Source organism: Aythya marila, assembly GCF_965140915.1.
Source record: "Aythya marila genome assembly, chromosome: 2".
NCBI lineage: Eukaryota > Metazoa > Chordata > Aves > Anseriformes > Anatidae > Aythya > Aythya marila.
In genome coordinates, this window is record NC_139043.1 from 7,387,331 (window position 1) to 7,406,121 (window position 18,791).

At 39.9% G+C, this 18,791-nt stretch overlaps 1 protein-coding gene across 13 annotated transcripts in view; it reads right to left on the minus strand.

Moving 5' to 3' along the window:
* The window catches only part of KMT2C (lysine methyltransferase 2C), a 195,648-nt gene that overhangs the window by 83,602 nt on the left and 93,255 nt on the right, over window positions 1–18,791 (minus strand). For all 13 annotated transcript variants that reach the window (XM_082753717.1, XM_082753715.1, XM_082753716.1 and 10 more), the window contains 6 exons: window positions 12,035–12,197; window positions 7,517–7,688; window positions 6,208–6,322; window positions 5,319–5,491; window positions 4,374–4,531; window positions 1,737–1,850 (listed from right to left, as the gene is read on the minus strand). In XM_082753717.1, the coding sequence (XP_082609843.1) occupies window positions 1,737–1,850; window positions 4,374–4,531; window positions 5,319–5,491; window positions 6,208–6,322; window positions 7,517–7,688; window positions 12,035–12,197 (895 nt within the window). The remainder of the gene's footprint in view (window positions 1–1,736; window positions 1,851–4,373; window positions 4,532–5,318; window positions 5,492–6,207; window positions 6,323–7,516; window positions 7,689–12,034; window positions 12,198–18,791) is intronic.

Sequence of the window (18,791 nt, forward strand, 5' to 3'; positions counted from 1 at the left end):
TCAAGAAGTACACCTTATGTATTTTATAATATACATAATGTACACATTATGTATTTTATTTAACTGAATTTTATACATACTTTAAAATATACTTTAAAAATCTCTTTCCTTTAACCTATGTTTGTAGTAATCAGTGTTTTTAGCATGTATTTCCACTGTTGAATCCCTTCTTTACCCACCCTGGAAACAGCAGAGTAAATGACAAGTAGGACGTTTTCAAGAGCAAACTCAAACGTGCCCCTTCACATGTTGTCTACAAAAAGGCATTCAGGCAAAGTAAGATTTCATTAAGGTACTGGGGCAACTTCTCAGCTGGTAACAATGTAGAAAAGAATTTCCAAAGGTATGTACTAGGCAAAGCTCCCATTGCTCTTTTGCTAGAAATCAGGTTCACAAATGAATAAAAACTACAGTATGCAACAAGGAACATTGCTTTAAAATACAAAGAGCACTCACTAGAACCTAGATTGATTTTGGGGGGAATCTGAAGATGCATTTCTGTGTAGGCAGCTAGAAGTAGTGTCTTCTTTTTCATTTCTGCTTATTGAAGATATATACTAGTATACAGTTAGTTTTAAGGAACTGTCTCAACACTGCCAAGAAACAAAGAGCTAAGAAGCACAGGACTTGTATAAATAAAAAGCATTTCCCTCCTAGCGCTCTTCCAGACTTCAGGAAGTCACATGAAATAAAACCAGTTGACATGATTTATCAGTTTAGTCATGTCTTGAAAGACTTTGTTCCAAATATTTGTCCAGCCTTCCCTGTAACCTAATCAAGCACCTTTCATTCACAACTTTCTTTGTCAAGGAGTTGCAGTCTTATGTCTAATCCATGGATAACCACATCATTTGCTCTGAATTTGGCTTTGAATATCTTCTTTTGATAGACCTTGACTCTCTTACAGTCCACTTATTTACTATTCCACTTGTGCTTCTGAGATTCACACTGCTACACAAACTCCTCAGCCTCTACAGTGCAGAGCCTAGCATTTTGCTGACTTTTCTGATAAAGTTTTAAATCATGGCCCCTGTACCTACTGCAAGCTACGCTGATCCCAAACCCATTCTATTTGTATTCTTTTCTTTGGCTAGTACTGGATGTGTGTTTTTAAGATGCATTTATTCCCAGAATGTAAATGATCAGCTATTGCAGCACTCCCTGTACAGATGAGCTGTATTAAACAAATTCTCTTTTATTTGCAAATGAAAAAATGAAGAAGTAAAAACCTTAACCAAACATACACTTGCAGAGTTACAACTCGAAAACACAAGCTGGAAAGCTCTAAGGTGTGCCCCAAAACACACCACGGGAAATTCCCACGTACCATTTACTTGCAGCTAAAACCAAAATAGACTTGAAGAGAAAGTGTGAGCAACTTTATTTTAACAGCAACAAATAGTGGGGGTTTTGATTTTTTTAATGTAATCCTCTGATGTATGAAAGCATCTGTTTTTCCACCTTATGGAGAAAGCCATTCCAACCACACAATTAAAATGATTTTCTCTTACACAACTCTTCTGAAGACTATCTTTCCTTTCAATGGAATACTACTTCAACCAAAAAATAAACACTATTTCTTGAAAGTTTAGACAGTGGAACCCAAGCAATTTGTCCCCTACTGCTTTTCCAGGCATTTCTTCTCCTAAATTTACAAAGTACTAAAACCTTACTGAATGGAAAAGGGTTCTGAACGCTGTTGTGGTATTTTCTCAGACTGCAAAATTCTTTCTTACCGTCTGTGACGCATCCAACAGCTGATTCTTGACTGGAGCCATTACCAGTAATGGGTTGTTCCTGAAATGTCGCAACCTCTCCACCACTTTCCATCTCCACTTCATTTGTACAAGCTTAGGGAAAGACAAATAAATTGTCAAAATTGACAACTGTTTGTTCTATTAGTTCGGCATCACTAGTTTCTGTCAAGGTTTGACCTTTTGGCTAAACCGAATGATATTTATCTATATGATGGCAGTTAGGGCACATCAGGTCAACGAGAAAGTTGGGGAGGATATATATATAGTACCCCTTGAAGAAGTCTTTTTCTCATTAACACTGAAGCTGTTTTGTACCTTTCACATGGTGAAAAAGATCTGTAAGGCAATTAATTATATATATATGCCTAATTGTGAAAATATAATTGAGACATAGTCACAGACTCCTTTGCATTACCTGAGCAATATCAAAGGTGTTCTTTCAATTTCCACTCTGCTGAATTCAACAGAACTTGTAGCACAAAGGCTTCATTTTTTTTTAGTTAATTTTTTTAAAACAAATGCTACAACAGTTCAATGACACAGATGAGGTTCCATCTACTATCAGCACTTGAGTACCAATTTTCAACCCATTTGTTGAACTCCAACAACATTGATAATCCATTTTGCTGCTTTAGAACCAACACCTTTATCTACAATCTCCTCATACTAGAATATGAATTGTATGAAAAAGGTGCTACTGAGTCCTTGTTCAGTTGACAGTATTGTTACAGAGCACAGAAACAGGAAGCGTGTGTTTTTTTCTCATGTAAAAGATTTTTTCAGTAGAGGAAATTCATTAAAATGCACTAGACAAAGCAGGAGCAAGAAAAACAAAGCATGTAAGTAACTGCTAGCTCAAGAGGAACTGATCCTTCAGGGACATTAGCACAAAAATGGTAAACGAATATAGCTTTCTGTTAAGGAAGGCCTCTTTAAAGTTCATAAAGCCTAGAATTATTAGGTGATGCTACTTTTAGCACCTAAAATCTACTTATAGACTCTGTTATCTTTAAAGCGCTGTGTTAGCTTTGAGGAAATGATCATTTAGATTTGTACAGTAAAATCAGATTTGGAGCCAAAGTGTTCTGCTGGGCATAAAACACGGCATGACTGTAGTCATGCAATAGCTCCAGATTGCTCCTAGTAGTTGAGATGACAGCCCTATTCTTCCTTGGGGAGAAAAGTATGCTCGTCAATGTCACTGTACTAGCCAGAAACTGTAAAAGAAGAATTACTTAAAACTTTAGCCTTTCAAAGAAACCTGTAACTTACTCAAAAGGGTTTCCATTAGAAGACTGGGAGTTTAAATATGACTCAGACTTCTTCCTAAATTACCTAAATGCTGCGAGACTAACAGCTTCTACTAATCTTTCAGAACAGGAGTTATCTTCAAAGTCTGAAGTTGCTACTCTAACCTGGTGCACATGTTCACTGACAGAGCTCTTCCACTCATTTGCCTATTGTCTCTGCCCTTTCTCTGAGGTTATCTTTTTCATCGTTTCCTTACCGCTCACCAAAGGTACACGCTCACACGTACATCAAAGTGAATGTCTTGCTTATGCAAAACTTCAGTCTGAACACATAAAAGCTACGGCTCTTTTGTAGTCCAACACCTTCCAGTCAAAAATTACTGGGCTTTCGAAAACAGAAACTTATGCGACTGAGCTATCAATTTCTTTTAACAGAAGATCAGAGCACAGGTATTGCTGTTTAGACATCAGAAGTGCACGTGGCGGTGGGAGAGCAGTTAATCTGTTAGATTTTACCCTGCTTCCAAATTAAATGATAATTGCATTTCTCTTAGGACATTCAGCTTGCATGAGTAGGCACTATCCAGCAGAGCACGTGGTACAAACACAGAAAGGCTTTCAGTTATTATTTCATTTCCCAGGTCTTGTGGATGACTCACCAGACTCAGATCAAGAGATCCAAGTTCTCTCTGTATTTCCTTACCATTGCTGAGTACTTTAAAAAAAAAAAAGATATTTTTCTGCATCTTCCCTTTCTGCTTTTTGCTTGGCTTGTCTGTTTAGACAAGAAGCTCTCAGAAAGACGATGACTAATGACAAACTGTTTTGAAAAGAACACCTGATTAAAAGCTGTTTAGTGAAATGCACCTGGCTCTTGAACACAGCCCAGCTCCCACTGCTGTGTCCTACCTGGACAGAGTGTGGCAAATGGGCAGCACGTGATGGACAAGTACCAAGAGGGACAGGGGAAAACTAGATGTCTCCAGGAACATCTACCAGAAGCTGGCTTGTGCCTGGTAGACACGAGTTTCCCGAGAGACTTCTCAAATGAGTACATTTATGAACTATACTAATTTAAAAACAAACGAACAGACTATATAAATTTACAGCTACAAGTTGTGAAGGCTTAGAGCTACCATAGAGGTGCTTATTTGCCTATGTTTCTAATACAGGGTCCCGAAGCCAAGGAGACGGACAGCACATTTAGAGGACAGTGAATGCACAGACTGCTTGAGAAGCTGCTGTTTGTTAAATAAAGGAACGGATAACGTAGGAGTGGCTGGTTCACAGAAGCCTTAGTGAGACATCTGCAGATACTTGGATTTGATGTTAGTGTTTTGCAGATATAAAAATGACATTTGATTACCTGTTATACTGTCAGGTTCAGGAATGAGTTCAGAAGTATCCATTACATCACATGACTGAGTCTGATCCCCTTCTTGTCTACAGAGAGTGCAGATGTAGTCCTTCAGCTGAGACTCCAATTCGCTACCTGGAAATCTGTCACATTCTATGTGAATCCACCTGGGGAGATTAATTTAGTGTGAAATGTGATTTTAGTAATAAAAAATATAAAACATATTGCTAAGAATCAGTTGAAAAATGGCACGGTTCTCCATTCCTCTGGGGAAATTAAAAAAAAAAAAAAATCAATCAATATTTTACTAGAGGGAATTTTGAAAAAATACAAATGATATGGATATGTTTGTATGTCAGTATAAACATGAAGACCGAAACTGTTGCTAAAGCCAATCAGAAAGCACAACATGTGTAGCCATATGAAAATGCTGCACAGCAAGGTACAAAGCACTGAATATGAAATAGTCTACATTCTTTAAGATGCCCAATAGCTTATTTTTTTAAATTATTATTATTATTCTTTTTATTTCTGGCATAGGAAAAAACATGTAAAATGAAACAGAGAACACATGTAAACAGTCTTACATCAATATACATGTAAAAATTAAAATACCCTGCCTATAAAAATTAGGATGATGACCCTTCTTGTCTGTTTACTCATAAAATAGATGTAATCTAAGAAGCAACAGCAGCACATATTTCTCTTTACACCTCACTAGCCGGAAAGGGCAGATAACTGCCAATTACAACTTAGTTGCTAAAATTAAAATAAGACTACCTAATATTGTCCATTGTATTTAGGGTTGGAATATCAAGATTTTGTATGAAAAGATATAACAGCATCATGCATCATGCACCATCTATACCTTTCACAAAAATCCATGAAATGTCATACAGCTTTCTATAAGCTTTAGGCATTTTGGTACCACTTAATAAAAATTAGGATTCTTACCTTTTGCACATGTGACAATGCAACATATCTTTCTGGAAGTCTTGGAGGCACAGTTTTTCACAGAAAGGACAGGATAAGTTGTCTTGCTGTTGGTAACAACTGTCACACACCAAACAATTATGGTGCCACTGACAGCTGGTTCGTGTGCCACACTCAGCACATACTCTACAGTTCTAGAGATCACAAGAATTCATTTGTTAGTTACAATATTTCACAATGTGATAGAAATGCCATTAACTGACATTTTTCTCTTCTGAATTATACTAAAGAAAAATTCGATCTTTAACAATACTAAAAAATTTTCCAGAATCTGGTAACAGAACACGGAGACACTGTGCAACTGCAAGAAGTTTCCTTGAACTACTCCCTTACCTGAGAAGAGCATTTCTTATCTGTCTCCCTATGACTACCACAAATTGACCATGAAATTATAGATATCTTGTGTATACTGATTTCCCTTGTTAACTCAAAATTGTATTTTTATTATTACTTACTCACAAAGTTATTGACAAAACAAGAAATTCACCCTGCCCTCCCCCAATCTACAGTAACCCTGAGCTACAGAACTGCCCTTCTGGAAAGCACGAAGTGGTTGCATATAACAAGCCTTCGAGGATAGATTACATGCAGTACATTGCACAGGTTTTAGTTTACGTGTGGTTTAGTTCATGAGATCAGCTGTCACTAAGCAGAGGTTATCCACTCCACTTGGATCCTATTCTTCCTTTCTCCCCTGTGGAGCCACATGGCTACACACAAGCAGGCTTTCTCCAGAAATTGCAAGGTATGTTACATGGTTAACACCCATCTGCAATACAGCTAGACCAGCATCATCTGGGTAGCAAAATTTGGCCAAATATAATGAAAAGGAATTATTCTTTCAACTTACTTTACATTTCCAACCATTTGTTGGTACCGAGTCCATAACTGGTTGTAGACAGAAAGTATGATAGCCTTTGTCGCATGTATCGCACACCAGCATCTTGTTGTCTTCCCCAGAATGTCTAAAAACAACAAAAATAGTGGTATGAAAAAATTGTTGAAACAAGCCATAACAAAAATTCTGTTTAATGAGAAGTCTAAGTAGAAAGGCAGATAGCTGAGCACATGAGAACACATGAACACCACTTATAAATGGCTCCAAAGAGGATACCCTTAAGTTCACATTTAAGTATGAATTAAGTCGCCATGCTTACTTTGGAAAGTGCTATCAGGGCTGTGGCAGCCAGACTTCTAGAAATCAGCCCATTTTCATTTAAACAAGCGTAGGCAGATTTAATAGCATTTCTGTACTGAAATCAGTTCAAAATCAGTTCAAAAATGTGCTGTCAGCTGTGCGTGATCAGGGAACAATCTTTTTTAAAGTGAATGGATCTGAATGCCGCCAGATAGTGAGCGTTCTTGGAAAAGAACACAGCACTGAGTGCTCAGGTACATGAAACAGCAGCAAAGTGGCATTTTCCCTTCATACTGTCCAGCTGACCTGACTGAAGCTGTACAAAATTCTTATCTTTTCTGTTAAACCCTTAAAGAAAGCAAGTGAGCAAAGAACCTTACACTGCCCATCAGATTAGGTTTTACGAGAACAAGTGCACAAGCGGTCACAGTTTTCTAAGTGGCAACAATCATGCTTTGCTGTCTCAGCACTTGTTTGGCATAACAATTCAATCGTGGTCACTCATATTACTTCTTTTCATTTGCTCAGCGAAGCCTTAGGATTGTTTTCAGAATGACTTGTTATCTGCCTCTGAAAGATACTACAGAACAGCAGGGATGGCCTGTTGCAGTGGAGCTACACCGTAATTGGTACACGCACTGCTGAAACGTCAGCTGAACAAGAACCCAGGTTCCCAGACAGGAAAGGTGCTACAGTAAACTAATTTGTTCATTTAGTAAATTTGACCAAATTCCTCCTGCATAAAAGGATGATGAAATCACAAGCTTTTACAGCTTTCTTGAACCTGCCAAGTTGAAAATAACCCTGGGGGTAGAAGGTGCAGAAAATCCAGCTCAGCTTTTAGAAGACAGATGCCAACACAAGGATCTGACCAGTTACTTCAATTAATATAACATCATAACACATATCAGGGCAATGATCTACAACTTTTTGATAAAAAGAACTCTTAATAAAATATATGTTTTAAAATCACAGTAAATCTAAGAAACTCCTCCCCTTGTGTCACAGGAGTCTTACTTACTTGCAGTTCTGGCACACTTTGCAATCAGGACACTGCCAACCTGCTCGTTTTAAAGGTGTAACTTGTATGTCTAGGCACATCCCATGGTAGTGCTGGCCACAGGTAGTACAAAAAAGTTGATCTAAGAGGTCTCCAGGGCTGTCGCACACCGCACAATTTGCTTCTTCCTTTGCTACAAAGAAATCATTTTGCCAATTATTATTTCATTTGAAATTATGAACAATTTACAAGAATTTTTTCAGTAGTTTTTATCCATACAAAACTTGATCATTCTTACAGAACTGGAACTGTATTAATATACTTAGTAACCACTCCTTTCGTTTGGTCTTCTGATATACTCAACTGATCTTCTCATAACAGAAATACATTCATTTTAAACCTTAATAAAAGTCTCAGCAAAACAAACAGGTTTACAGGTTTAGGTCCAATTCTTATCTGGAACAAGTACAAATAAAGCTCCTAGCAGAATACAACAATTATTTATCTGAGGTGTTTGCAACATGGTTGCTCTAACTTGAGCTAAGGCAAGCAAGCCTATCAGTATGAACTAAAAACTGCCAGAAGAAAAGCATTTGAGTGAACCCCTCCACATTGTTATTACAATATATATTTATATATATATACATACTAACTTTGCTGTGCACCACTTTCAGTTTTTTAAAAAAAACAGGAGCGTGAGCATGCATCTTGCTCATGCCTGAACACACAAATTCTTGGGTTCACACACTAGAAAAATAGGTCTAAACCAATGTATTCGTTCAGCTGGTCCTACCACACATCAGTTTTTATAAAACCTTTAAATACAGACTTCTGGTAACTTTATCTATGTCAAGAGAAAAAAAAAAAAAAGTAATAATCTTACGGCACCCTAATGCCTCCATATCTGAATTGAAAATATGACATTAAGGAAGACAGAATGCTTTCCGTGACTTGGAAGACGGATGCTTTGTCCTTCCTATAAATGTGAGGCCTCTACAAATAAATCCCATTTACCTCTGTTAAATAGCAGTATTGCAGTTCCACTGCTCAACTCTCTGGAGATTACACTTGCATTAAGCAAGCTCAACTTCTCATGGCTGCTAAAACAGAGGTGGTTCACCAGAGCTATCTTGCATAGTGATTGAATTTGCCCTATTCTTATGCTTCAGGGATCAGGTCTTTTCCTGCAGCTGTTCCTCCAAACGACTGGGGTCACGGTGGTTTGCACTGAGGAGCAGGGAGTCTCCCTCCCGTGCTCCCAATGCTCCCTCTGCTGGCCCCAGTTACAAACCAGAAGGGAAACCTGCACCTGAAGGCAGCTACAGGGCAGGAAAAGGTCTGGGTTGAGACAGAACTGGTCTATCTTTTGCCAGTTTTTAAATTTGTACGTGTTTCACCTTGCAATTTTAATATTAGACTCATCTTCTCTGAGTCCACTTGTGTATATCTTTATATACATATATTCAACTGTAGAAATAGATATATATCGTGTATATATAATAAAAACGCGTGTATTAGGTCTTCTTATACTTCATTATGAAGTCAGGAACCTTGAAATTTCTACAATACCAGCTCCTAAGAACAAATACTTCTTTTTCCATTCATTCTTAGTTGAATCAATTTAAGATCTGAGTATTCACTCAGACTAGAGAAAGAGAAAAGCAGAATTCTGTTCTTCCCTCTACATAATACATAAATTTACCTTTTTAATGGAATAAAAAGGTAAATATTCATAATTTTAATTTACTTTCAGTACTGGTTATTATATTTTCCCCATGAATTATACTAGGAAGGCAAAAATGCAGAGTTGTACAAGACATTCAATAAACTGGAAACAACCTAGCCTGACTGGAAGGAAACTATAGACAAGTATGAGCAAAATGTGGTCAGTAAATGCGTTTTGTTCTTTGTATTTCTAACAATCTGTGGTGACCGAGGATGTGCCTCACCTGAACAGATGACACTTACCCTAGTTTGGGATTTCCAACTCCCTGAGACATGATTAACTGCATAAGGAGGTTTTAGACCTGGGCTATGTTACCTGGCTGTGGGCAGTGGCAGCACTGTCACGTCCTGCTCAGTGAAGACTCCAGGTGAGGGTGGGCAGGCCAGACTTAAGAATGGGGAAAACTCTGATCCTTCTGCAAATTTCAGCTCTAAAGCACTCATGGCTGCAGAGTGCTCTCAGCATCTGATGGCTGAGGCACAAAAAGCTAATGAGGCCAGCACAGGAGAGCATGAGGGGTCTCCCACCTACCTCCCAGCACAGCAGGGCAAGGGATAGTAAGGGGCACGGAGTCAGCTCGGCTACAACCTGCTCACTCCTCCCTCCTCCTGCAAGCAGCATCTCCTCCGTGTCTCCCTTCCACACGATGAAGCTCACATTGTTTTGGCTGCCCTCACCTGCGACACACAGCACCACTCAGCCCACTTTGGGTAAGAAGAAATAAAAGAAGAGTGGGCAGAACAAATCTGACATGAGGGGATGAAAAACAAACCAGGACTTCTGAGGACAGAATTAATTACTTCTCAAGATACAGGAGGATGTGAGCGTTTGGAACAGTTGCTAGCATCACAGGAACACTCTACAGACATCACTTTTAAAATTCAAGTCTCCCACAAGATGGATGTTAAGACTACAGGGTTCCTGTGCTGTGAACCGTTTCCAAACTTGCAAAAATACAAACTGGGTAAGAAGTATGGTCTCTGTATTACAGAATCACCATCTGGCTGAGGTAGGAAGGGACCACTGGAAACCATCTGGTCCAACCCCCTTGCTCAAGCAGGGCCACCTAGAGCCACTTGCCTAGGCCCGTGTCCAGACAGACTTTGAAAATCTCCAAGGAGGGAGACTCCACAACCTCTCTGGGCAACCTGTGCACAGTTACCTTGCTGAGGTGAAGTAAAGGAGTGCTTCCTGATGTTCAGACATTGCTTCTTGCCCTGGCACTGGGCACCACCGAAAAAAGCCTACCTCCAACCTCCTTACACATTACCTTCAGGTATTTCCATACACAGATAAGGTCTCCCCAAAGCCTTCTCTTCTCCAGGCTGAACAGTCCAAGCTCTCTCAGCCTTTCCTCATAGCAGCAATGTTCCAGTCCCTTATTCATCTCCATGGCCCTTTGCTGGACTCTCTCCAGTAGGTCCATGGCTTGTACCGAGGTGCCCAGAAGTGATCACCACAGCCCAGGTGTGGCCTTATCAGTGCTGAGCAGAAGGGAAGGATCACCTCCCTCAACTTGCTGGCAATACTTTGCTTAATAAAGCCCAAAATACCATTAGTCTTCTTTGTAGCCAGGGCACAACTGCTGGCTCGTGTTCAACTTGGTGTCCACCAGGATCCCCAGATCCTTTTTCTGCCAAGCTGGGTGGCCCCCAGCACGTCCTCGTCCCTGGGGTTGCTCCTCCACAGGTTCAGGACTTCGCACTTCTCCTCGCTGAACTTCATGAGGTTCCTGTCAGCACATTTCTTCAGCTCATCCAGGTCCTGATGCTGACCAGCCAGTACTTCCCTCGGTCCTTCTGCCTATCCTTCTTGAAGACAGGTCTGACATTTGCTTTCCTCCAGTTTTCAGGTACTTCTCCCAGTCACCATGACTAATCAAAGATCAGGGAGCACCCTCTCAGTGGTATCTGCCCCTTCCCTCAGGGCTCTGGGGTGCATCCCATGAGGGCCCAAAGACCCCTATTTGCTTATGTATTCCCTGACCCGATCCTGTTCTATCAAAGGTACATCTCTTTGGCCCAGCCTTTCCCCTCATCTTTGGGACCTGAGAACCATAAAGGCACTCCCATACCTTCCCTTCCTCTCCTCTGTTAAAGCTACCGTTTGAATAAATAACACTAAATGGAAAAAGAAAACTTCAAACACATTTGAATGAATTACATTTCCAAGTTTGAATGTAACAGCGCCAAACAAAGCCTCCCTTACAAAACGCGCAGACAAGGCAACAAGACTACACTGCAGCACACCTGTGATCAGCAGTCAAGTACCCTGCCTGCAGTGGAGAGCCTTTAATCCTATGAGAATCTGTGAAGTACAGCGTAAGCTGGTTTGCAAACAAGCTTTTAGGATGTACAACAACTGGAATGCAAATATTTTTTTTAACATCTCTGAGAAAAACATCCTATTAGTCTGTTTCAGGAAATATCAAAGTACTCTGAACCTCCACAACTATCCTTCTATTTTTAAGAGACATTCAAATGCATACTCTGAATACATTTTTGAAATAAAAAATTAATAATGGCTTTTAAATATAAAATCAACTTCTAGAAATAAAACAGACTTCATATATATGACATACACTCTCAATCCTGTGTGTAACAAGCACTTCAATGAAACCTTTTACTCGTAGACTCCACTGACATTAATCACATGCTGAAATTCAGCCTGCTCAAGCAAATTTAGGCATCTTACAGGACACTCTATGCTTCTGGAGTGGGTTATCAGCTAAGGAAAAACAACCACACCTTAAATATGGAATTGCTAAATCTCCAGCTGATACGAATCCCATCATTTGAACCGAGCGTACTTACATCTTTCAGGAGCCTGATCAATGTGGTCTGGACAAAGGAGGGACAAGTTACTGAAATCCTGAAACGTGCCTGCTCCAGCAGCACAGGGGTAATGGTACATCTGGGTACATTTCTCTTCACAGCATTTGATAGTGGCTCCAAGGTGCTTACAATATGCACATCTCTGAAAAATAAACACACAAAGCATTCAAAACCTATTTTTTTTTTGGCATTTTTTCAGCCAGCTCTGTTACCCACCTCTCTGACCACACAGGCACCAAGGCCAACGGAAGGGAGTGAATACTGAAGAAAAGAAAACAAGCGGCTGGGATTGCGCCTTTCAGTGGCTCTCTCAGAACTTTCCAACTTCAAATGTTCAGCGAAACCCACCCTAAACATGCCCTGATGACTGAGGTTCTTCTTGTCACCAAAGAGCACTTTTTCTTCTATCTGTTACCTAACTTTCGTGATGTTTTCAGTAGGGAGGCTTGGACACTGAGTAACAAAGGCAGGCCACACCGTGCTGTCAATAGGCTGTAACTAAAACCCACGCAGTTCTGCATGTTGTAATGTAAAACCGTAGGGGCTGTAATCAGAACCGCGACTGGCAATGAAATATTTTGTTCTATTGAAAACCTTAATGACATCATACGACTATTCTCTCTGGGATGATAAGGCAGTAAATAATCCAGGACTTTCTTGTCGTCTCTCGTTTCAATGCTACGCAAATATCAGTCACATCTGTAAAGAAATCATTTCCCATAAAGCAGCATCCAATAACCCTCCCGCTCGTTAGTCAGGAGGGACCAGAGTCCATCAGCCTGCTTATAAAACATCACCCACACCTTTCTGATTCGGTTAATCAGTTTTTACTTTCTTGGATTTATTACAGTCCCCCAAGCACCGTAACAAGCTTTTGCACTTTTTCACCAAGGCAACACTACTTTTTAAGGATAGAGCTCGGCACTGTGAGATTCAGAGCAAATTTAAGAAAAAAAAAAACAGGTCAGTGGCTCACGGGAAGGCATACATAATGCAAAGCACCAGCTGAGCTCAGGGACTCTCATTTTTCTTCATAAAAATATAGACCTTAATGCTAACACTGCCATGTTCGACAGCTAGCCCCAGTATCAAGTAACACCCAGATATGAACACACACCAAAGCAAGAAGTTCCTCGCTGCCTCTGCTTAAGTCTTAGAAGCCAGAGAATATTTATTACCATCATTCTTCTGCATTTCAAAGTCTAGCACGAAATTAGGCATGAAATAGTGCTGTTACGAGCCCACAGATATCAAAACCGACCCACACGAAAGCCCAAGTCACAAAGCTGGCTGTGTTAACTGCTGAGCTGGCATCCCTAAAACCAGGCGAAACTCACATCTTTAGCAGAGCATCACAAGTCACCCACAAGGCAAAGAAAATACTGGCTTATTACCTACTGAGGACACGATAAGCAGCCTTTGGCATGGAGTTTCTGAAGCAGGTGAAGAAGCTAACACTGGTAATTAAGTTTAAGGACTGCCAACAAAACCGAAGTAAGGCAAGGAACTCATATTAGGAAACTGTATTTACTGAGCTGAGGATGCTGTACAAGGTAAATCATAAAATTCAGCTGTGAGGTCACAAAAATACACCCCAAAGCCTTCAACTTCATGAACCGCAACTGCACAATAAACTGCACACAAGCCAGAGCATATTTTTGTCCTTGTGGCTCCTGCAGGCTACTGAGATGGCCCACACTAAGCCAAGACCTGACTCTTAAGAGGCAGGCCACCAACTTTTCAAAGATATTACTCAAGAAGAAAACATTAGGAAAAGGAACCTAGGAGGGGCAAATGTCCTAAAAGATGTTCCCCAAGACAATACTCAACAAAGCGTCCATTAAGTCCAATTCCTTACAAATTTATCTAATGGGAGATTAAAGTCATGGAGGAATTGCAAGCACTCAAAGACTCAAACATCCTAAAAACTGGAAATAATGAAGATGGATTAAAGAGTAATATTAAAAATATTTTAAGATGTTACATCTGTTTTTCAAAACCAACAATCAACAATGGTACATAACAACAAAAACAGAATACTTTTTTTCCAAATGCCGTATGACTGACTGATGGAATTATTAGAACGGAGCAAAATATAGGATTAATGCAAAGCCTCGAAGAATGTTGATGTTGATTTAAAGAATCATGTAAAGACGCTGGAAGAAAAATGGAAGCCCAAATTACATTTAATTGAACCCTTCAAACCCATCTGCTAAACTGCACTGGCAATGAAAAGCATTTGGCAGCTAAGTGAAACACACACTTTAAAAACAATGTGGTGTATATCATCTGAAGCAAATAAAAAGCACAGAATATCAACATTTGCTGCATTTATAAGACAGATAAAGCAGTCTGAAGAAATAAATGCCCAAAGGGATTTTTTTTTTTGGCAACAGCTGCTGATGAGAAGAGTTACTTCTCCAGCAGAAGCCAACGTTGCTCTGCAAAAAGGCCCCCGTGACCCTAGGGGAGCAGCGTGCAGCCGGTACGACCGACTGACTGCCCAGCTGAAAGTGAGCATGTGAACAGCAGAAGAATATTAATTTAAAAAAATATAAAAGTTCTGCTAAACAAAGCTCAGCAACCAATGCTGCCTTATTATGCTATTGGTAAAATATGGCATCAGGACAGTCAGAGGTGAAAGGAAGGCACAAATCCCACTTTTGATCAAATACAGTAAAAAAAAAAAAAGTGTCTTCAGCACCCCAGGAGGCCAGTACGAGAGGACACGCCAGGATGGAGTTCTGTTAGCATGAACACAAGACATGCTGTTATGTGGAAGGGGTTGGAGCTGGATCCAAGCATTCAATGGGTAGGTATACAAAAACAGCAAGCTGTTAAAGCAAGACAAACACCATTTTGTGCACGAATGTAATCATTTTACAGCCCTGGTCTACAGAAAAAAGACTTTACCAGGTGTCACAAAGCTAGAGAGGCAGTTCCTTATTTATTTGGAGAACATTTAATAACATAAATGTCAGTAAAGCAGTGTCAACAGAGCATTTTCCTCTTCAAAAAGTCCTTCATTGGTTACCAATTGTTTTCTTCAGCAAGCTCCTAGTGCATTCACCCGTGGCAAGAAGGCTCTCATCCCACCCATGCTTCTGCTGCTTCCTATTTTTGTAATTTCCATCACTTAAAACTGTCCACACCTTCTACTTGGTCCTTCACACCTTCTTCTGTAACATCTGATTTTTCAGATAGACATGAAAGGAGCTCATTTTCTAAAGCAAATGGCTATGTGCTTTTTCAAACTTTGTTTTAAAATTCCCTTTATTCACTAATCCAGCTGGATAAACACAACGTTGTCACACAAACAGAGTGAAAGAGACAGAGCTAAGTGAATTAGCTGAAAACCAGAAATCCCGACTGATCCGTCACCTACAGGAGAACAGGAATTACAGTAACAGAAACCATAGAAATGCTCTGCACAACTCACAGCAACCTGCTGGAATCCTAGCTGCACCCAAATCAAGGGAACAAAAAGGTTGGCGCTGCCTGTGGCTTGGAAACTCAGCTCAACATCCTAAATGCTACTGGCTTTCAAGGGAACACGAGGCCAAACTGGAAAACGGGGAGATACAGCTCGCTCTTCCCTCCTTTCTAACTTTCCTACGTTAAAAATAAAATTAAATTAACCAAAGATTTATTCCAAGTTTACATCAACCTTTCGGCTGCTCCACATCTGGAGGCATATTCCAAAACTCTGAAGAAAAGGCATCTGCATTTATGATAATTTAAGACTATCCAGATAGTACCATGAACAAATCAGAGGTCGTATTTTATCATGGTTTTATTTGCCCTTAGAATTACTTTATAGTATTATTGCCTCGGCAAATGGGCAAGTAACAACTCTTGGGAGGCAGACATTAAATAAAGGCTAAAATATGGACTTTGATTACAAACCCAGTTGCGACCTGATTAGTAGAGTTAAATATTAGCATTAGGTATCGCAAAAATTTTTAAGCAAAATGACAAAACATTTGCATTACAAACTTATTTAGTTTTAAAAAGGTCAGCTGACAGAACCTGCGATAACAATAAGCAATTTTTATTATAATATACAGCGTATCCAAACATGCCCCAAGCCATCTGTCCTTAATTAAACAGTTTAATGTACTACCAGTAAGAGCAAATTTCAAACTTGGCTCTCAAAACCTATCATAAAAGCCTGGAACTAATGAGAAGAAGTGGACATTAACATCCTGTCATTAATGAGACCTCAACAAAACTTTAACGTAAACAGGGATTAATAAAATAGGTTTTCTGTTAGTTCTGGTAATCTTCATTGATTACCATTATTCTATGACCCAGAAAAAAAATAAACACATTGCTTATGGATCCTAATCACCATTAGCGCCTCCAAAGTCAAACCCCACTGTTTGAAGTACCATAAAGCGTTTCCCAGCACAATGCAGTAAGTGGTACCAGAAACAGGATGAAGACTTTGAGTTTTCCATTGGACTCCTGGTTAGAAAAGGTACTCAATTACACGTTTCCCAAAGTACCAAATTACCTTCTAATTTCTGTATTTTGTAACTACGCCACAGATTTGGAAATGACTGAAATGTGTAACAAGCAGCTCCATCAGAGATCGGTTGGTTTTGATCCTCAACATAAACCAACATTGAAGAAATTAAACTTCAAGTTTTTCTCCTACAACCGTAACTTAAAATGTCCTTAACACAGACAGCACGCATCAAAACCTTACTATAGTGCCCACTTCAAGCACTCTGAAGTTTGACAAAACAAAAATGGTAACTGTACGAATAACCAGGTTTTGCTCTAAAATGTGAAAAACCATGGACAAACAGAACAGCTGCCATTTGGCCAAGCTCAACACGACTGGAAGATGTCTAATGGAGAATTCTCGACTTGATGCTCCACCTATAATTAATCTGCTCAGTATTTATACAGGAATAAGTAACACAAGTGCCAAGATACATATGATGCTATATCTACTAATGGAGACTCAAATGTAATCAGAGCAGACAGAAGTCACTTCAAGCGTAGAGATTTCAGGCTGTCTTCACCTGATTGCTGTGTTTCTCCTTCCCCCTAAGTCGATTCACTTTTTTTTCACCTTTACAGAAAATATCATTACATAAATGGTGTTGATATCAATGCATATGCAAATCGAAACAGTATTTATGTTTTGCTCTTTTTTTTTTTTTGGCAATAGTTGTATTAAGTTAACCTGTAAGAGGCAAGTTTGTTGAGGAGAGTTTTCCTTGCTTGATAACCAAAATTGATGGACAAAGCAAGGCAAACCTCATAGCACACAATTCCTTCTTTCTATATTCTGAAATATTCCCTAACCCTGACTATTCAGAAGGTTTACAGTAGGGTTTGTGTGCTCTGACATCATATTCTCCCCACCAGTTGTTGATAACTGCATGCCATTTCCTCTATGGACTCTGCCTTTGCTGCTTTTTTCACACTTTGGGGAAGAAAAGCAGTTTTTTTATTCACCTCTTTGCTTTCTACAGGATTTAGGATAATGTAAATGTTTTGAGTGAGTCTAAACTTCCTCCATCTAATAACCAACTACCCCTCAATTCTCATCTAATACCCACTGTGTGACAGTAGGGCACATGAGCCTGTTGTTTAGTTAGCATGTCAACAACGGGAAGGTCAGTGATGTTTAAGGGAATTTTAATTGTGATTATTAGGCTTCAGCATCCACAACTCCAGGACAAACAAGGCAGGAACAGAAATCATCAGTTTGGGTTTAGCGCTGCTTTTTGGCAGGCTCAGACAACAGACTATTGTACCGGTTCCATTTGATTCGTGCTTGGAAGGTCTTAAGAAGTACACGTAGACATTTCTTCTTGCTGGCAGAGCACAGTCTGAAACACGAATTGTTGGAGGCTTGAAAAAAAACATCAGGGAAAACACTGCTACATGCTTGTTGTTCGATGATCGTCTTCTCTATCCAGAACTGTCTGGCCAAGCAGAGCTCCTACGATCCTAAATCATACATAAATACTGAAGGGCCACCTTCAGAACATCGGGCACTCCCCAGGTTACATCTGTGCTACACCATCTCTGTCGCTGCAGCGAGGCTGGCACAACTATATATGCAAAAAGATTTAACAGGAACTCAGTGACACAGGGAATTTCCTCCTGATGCACTTGCATGGCTTTTCCCAGTGACGTAAGGCCTGAGATGAAGACATCTCAACTTCAGCATCTCATTTTTTCGCCTGTACAGGAGCCAACTGCTTGCACTCCCACCACACTTAATAGAGACTTGCTAGATACAAAGCTGTCCATATAAACCCTGTTCTGGTCTTGTAAATTTTTTGACTGACAATAAGTTGGGCTAACGCTGCAGATTGCACACATCTAAATTCGCTTCAATACTTTTGCAGCCCTTAGTCAAAACTTTGTAGCCACCTCTGAGAATAGAAAAGTCAGTAGGAAAACCATTCTGCTCATCTTACAAACAACTTCACTGGCAGACCCTGCAACTTGGTAGGACAGATATTTTAGCACAGGGGATGCAACTTGTGCCCTTACTGTGCAGATGCACCCAGAAGTCTGTCCGTGACGATCCCAGAGGAATCTGCTCTTGTTGACATTTACTGATCCTCTCGGGTTTCTAGCACCGACCACACCACGTGTACCTTCTGCAAAGACGGCTGCAGCACAGCCAAGACTACAGCAGGGAGGTCTGTAATAAATACTCTAAGCCTGACCACAATAAGCCAACTGGAATGGGAAGCAGACATCC